The sequence below is a fragment of the Pteropus alecto genome, unplaced genomic scaffold, assembly GCF_000325575.1.
Source record: "Pteropus alecto unplaced genomic scaffold, ASM32557v1 scaffold56, whole genome shotgun sequence".
Lineage (NCBI taxonomy): Eukaryota > Metazoa > Chordata > Mammalia > Chiroptera > Pteropodidae > Pteropus > Pteropus alecto.
Genome location: NW_006438871.1, coordinates 299,038 through 303,185, shown reverse-complemented (window position 1 = coordinate 303,185; position 4,148 = coordinate 299,038). Strand labels below are relative to the sequence as shown.

Genomic DNA, 4,148 nt, shown 5'->3' with positions numbered 1-4,148 from the left:
GAAGTTGCCGTCCTCGAAGAGGTCCAGCAGGGACTCGCAGCCGCCCGCGAACGTCCAGTAATGGCCCTTGCCCTTCTCGTGGCCCTCGGTTCGAGGCACCTGCGTGAGCGACAGGGGCTCAGCGGGGCCGGCTCCGGGGCGCCCCCGGGGTGCCCCCGCCCCGCCTCTGGGCTCACTCAGGCCGTGGGGTGAGCTCGGGACAGGGCCCTGTCCTCGGGTGGGTGGAGATCGCCCCGTTTGCTAAGAATAAACCGCCCAGCGGCTGCCGCTGCGACGCCCCTCCCCCCATCGGGGACGACTTGGCCCAGGTGTCCCGAGCCTAGGACGCTCAGCGGCCGCTTGCGGGGGCGGGGCGCTCACCTTGACGAAGCAGCTGTTGAGGGACAGGTTGTGGCGGATGGAGTTCTGCCAGGCGCGCTGGTTGGCGCGGTAGTAGGGGAACCTGCGCATGATGAAGTCGTAGATGCCAGACAGGGTCACCCGGCCCGCGGGGCTGTGCTGGATGGCCATGGCGATGAGCGCGATGTAGCTGCGGACAGGGCGCATCAGGCCGCGCTGCGCGGAGCGGGGGCCGCCCAGAGCCGCCTGCGGGACGTCCCCCCGCCAGCCCTTCCCGCACTCGGGTCCCCTCCACTGGTGTTGGACGAGGAAGCACGAAGGGGTGCTTGGGTGAGTGACCCCGGAGTCCCCGCTCTCGGCTTCATCCCGCACCCCAGAAGCTCTCGCTCGCCTTCGGGGATCCCCTCAGGGAGGCCGAGAGCCCCTTCTCCAACTACCTGTGTGGAGCTAAGTGTCCCCTCTCTGAGCCCCGCGCGAGAGAAGAAAGCCTCCCTCGTCCCAGGCAGGTCCCGGCCATCCGAGCCGCCTGCGGAGGGAGGGCGCTGTCCCGCAGCCTCGCCGCCCCCGAGGTCACCTGTACGCAGGCCGCGTGAGCCGCTTTTCCTCGTCGGAGCTGCCTGCCGGGTAGTCGTCGGCGTCGTAATTGAAGCAGTTGTAGGGGTACTGCGAGCTGTCGAACATCGCGGCGCGAGGGGCCACCACCGCAGCTGTCGCCTCCTCCACGCCGCCCGCCGGCTCGCAAGTCTGCCGGTGTGTGCGGAAGTCCTCGCGGGAGCGGACCAGCAGCGTCTGCACTGCGGGGAGCTCTCTGCCCCAGCTGGGAACCTGGGCTGCTGGGGTCCCCCCGCCCGCCCCCACCCAGTCGCTGGCATCCAATCCCGGTGCGGGGGAGGCCCCAGCCACTGGTTAAGTGCGGAGGGGAGCGGAGCGGGGCTCTCGGTGACCCTCCGACCGGCTGCGGGAGGAGGGAGGAGGGAGCGGCGCGCTGGGTGGTCCGACGAGCGGGGGCGCCCCCGCCTCCCCTGCCCGCCCGCCCGGGGCGCCTCGCCTCGCTCCTAGCGCGGGCCCCGGAGTTCCGAGCTCCGGGCAGAGCTCCTGCTCGCGCGCACTTTCGGCAGCTGCGGGTCGGTGCGCCCTGGGCGCGCCGGAGACACGGAGGCTCTTCCCGTGCACCTAGATTCCCCGAGTGCCTCGCGGCTGCCAGAACCGAGCCGAGAACCAGGCCACAGACCAGACGGGCCAGGCTGCCGCCCCTCCTCCTCCAGGCTCGGCCCGGCCTCTTTCAGCCCCAGAGCCCCCCGGGTCCAGGCGGGGTGCGCGGGTCCTGCGGGCGTGTCCAGGCCTGGACCAGGGCCCTGTGTCGCCGCAGCTCTCCCCCAGCCCAGCAGCATGCCTCCGTCAGGGGCCCCGGGCCAGGCTCAGCCCAGTGTCGGGTCCCCTCTGGGCGGGAGGCCCTGCTTCCTGGCAGCCCGGGCGCCAGTCCCTGGTCCCTTCGAGCGCCAGAGCTCCAGCTCCTGGTGGAGGGAGGCGCATGCAGAAGAGAAGTCAGGGGTTGTAGGACATTTTAGGGTAAAGAAGTGAGGAGGGATCTTAGGTGGGGGGTTGCTTCACAGTGGACGTGCCACCAAAAGGTGTTTATTTCCGTGGACGACCTGCAGAATTATGCTCGTGAGCCAAGCTGGCGAGTCTGTCGGAGGCCGGGAAGCCTGGATCGACTTCTCCAGAAAAGTCTCCCCTCGAAGCAGCACCTTCCACTCTGAAAGACCTGTGCTCAGTCCAGCCAGCCCCAGGGGAGGGGCTGCCGCTGCCCTTGGTGAAGGAGGGTGGATGGGCGGGCCTGGCTTGGTAGGGCATACCAGGTCCCCCCGAAACAGCAGAGCGGCCGTGCAGTCGCCCCTTCTGCTTTGGCCCTGGGCTGCCTGGCTTCTGTCTGCCATCTGAGCCACACTCGGGCTCAGGCACATTCAGTGGCTCCGGATCAGGTGTTAAAATTAAAAGTGCTGGAATGCAGGGACGTGGAAACGGCGCAGCTCCTCTGCAAAACAGTTTGGCCGCTTCTTAAAAAACTGAACATTAGCTATCGTATGACCCACCAACTGCACCCCTGGGTGCTTGTCCCAGAGCAAGTCACGCAAACCCCTGGGCACACGCACTCCAGCAGCATCCTTCCTCAGATCCCCAAACTGGACGGGCCCAGATGTCCTTCTACAGGGAGATGGCCGACCCGGCTGCAGTCCGTCCGCGCTAAGGAGCCCGCTGCCCGCAGCATCAGCCCGGGGGAACCGCCGACTGCGTGCGAGGCGCCAGGCTCGAAAGGTCACGTGCGCGTGACACGTGTACGTGGTGGCATTCTCGGAAGCGGGAAGGGGCGCAGTGGACAGCAGGCGGGTGGCGGCCGGGGGTTGACAGGCAGGGGCAGGCGCGGAGTGTTCACCGCTGCGAAAGGTGACGTGAGGGGTCCTCGAAGTGCCCTGCGCCTCGAGTCCATGTCGTTGTGTGACCATTGGGGAAGCTGGGTGACAAAGGGGGCATGGGAGCTCCGCATTTTATTCCCGAAAACTGCATGGACCTACAGTTAACCTAAAATTAAAAAGTTGAATTAAAAAATCTCATAGTGGTTCCGGGGACCCTGTGTCCCTGCCCCTTCATGTTGTGCGTACAGAAGCTGAACCCCAACAATACCAACACACTCCCTGGCAGAGCAGTGTGAGCGGGAGCCACCAAGTACAGCCAGCGTCAAAGGGACAGAACCCCGCCCCCCCCCCTCAGTGCGGGGTCTTCTTCGCCGGTGTGCGACACCCACAGCCTCCCGCCCGCTGTGTCCTCCTCCCCAGCTGACCTTTCTGAGAGCCCAGGTCCCAGGAGCCCTGTGGCCAGGCAGAAGCAGAGCGGAGATGTGGCAGGAGCTGGCGGAGCTCGAGGCCTGTCCCGTCCCCACCAGGATTGGTGACTGTGTGCGCTTGGCTTAAAACAAGGACGGTGATCCCTGACAGACATACGGTGACAGCTGCTCCTTCACCCAGCCCTCCGCCCCGTGGTACGTGCCTCCCGGGGCGGGGGGCCAAGCACACCGACCTTGCAGGGTGGGGAATTCGAGTTGCTGCTGCCTGGAGCCCCCAGCCCTGAGCTCTCCTGGTAAAGCCACCCCCTGGGGCCCAGGCCGTGCCCGCCATGTGCCGCACTTTGCACGTCCTGTGTGTGCTGATCCAGCCTCTGAAAGCGGCCCCTTCCCCTGTGAAGGCCGCAGGCGAGCCCCTCAGAGGGGCAGGTGGGTCATCCTGGACCACACAGCTGGCCTGGCAGAGCCCAGTGAGGGGCCAGCTCCAAGTTCAGAGCACTCATTCCCATGCCCTGGGGCTGATGGGAAACTGGCTGGAGGCCCCTTTGCTTGGGATGGGAATTTGGTCCCCGAACCCATGATGCGCTTTGTAACCTGCTGCCCCCGCCCCGTGGGATCCTGCCACTTGTGTAAAGGCGTGGACACATTAGATGACGATGAGATGTCCGCTCTGCTGGAGGCGGTGTGCGGGCACCCGCCACGTGGTCCTTCGGCTTCTTCAGCCTCCAACGATGCCCGGGGGGCCTGGTCCTTTGTACCTGGGGCCTTGGGCCTGGGAGGCTTCTGGGTCACCTCCCAGCTGCTTTCAAGCCCAGCAGCATGGAACTCAGCAATGACAGAAGCCAGCACAGAGGACAGCAAAGCCCCCAGAGCAGGCAGCTGAGCTCTGCGTCAGGCCGCTACACAGGACGTCACGGCGCAGCTCTCAGCTGGATCCGGGCGCGAGCTGGGTCTCGGCAGTTACAGGAGC

At 66.5% G+C, this 4,148-nt stretch overlaps 1 protein-coding gene across 1 annotated transcript; it reads right to left on the bottom strand.

Moving 5' to 3' along the window:
• Positions 1-3,780, bottom strand: LOC102893176 (forkhead box protein L1; the record flags this gene model as incomplete). The annotated part of the gene is made up of 5 exons (XM_025049570.1): positions 3,179-3,780; positions 2,493-2,919; positions 914-2,374; positions 361-529; positions 1-99 (listed from the first exon to the last, which is right to left on the bottom strand). Coding segments are annotated over exons 3-5 (375 nt in total), but the record flags the coding sequence as incomplete, so codon positions are not given.
• Between the last annotated feature and the right edge of the window lie 368 nt (positions 3,781-4,148).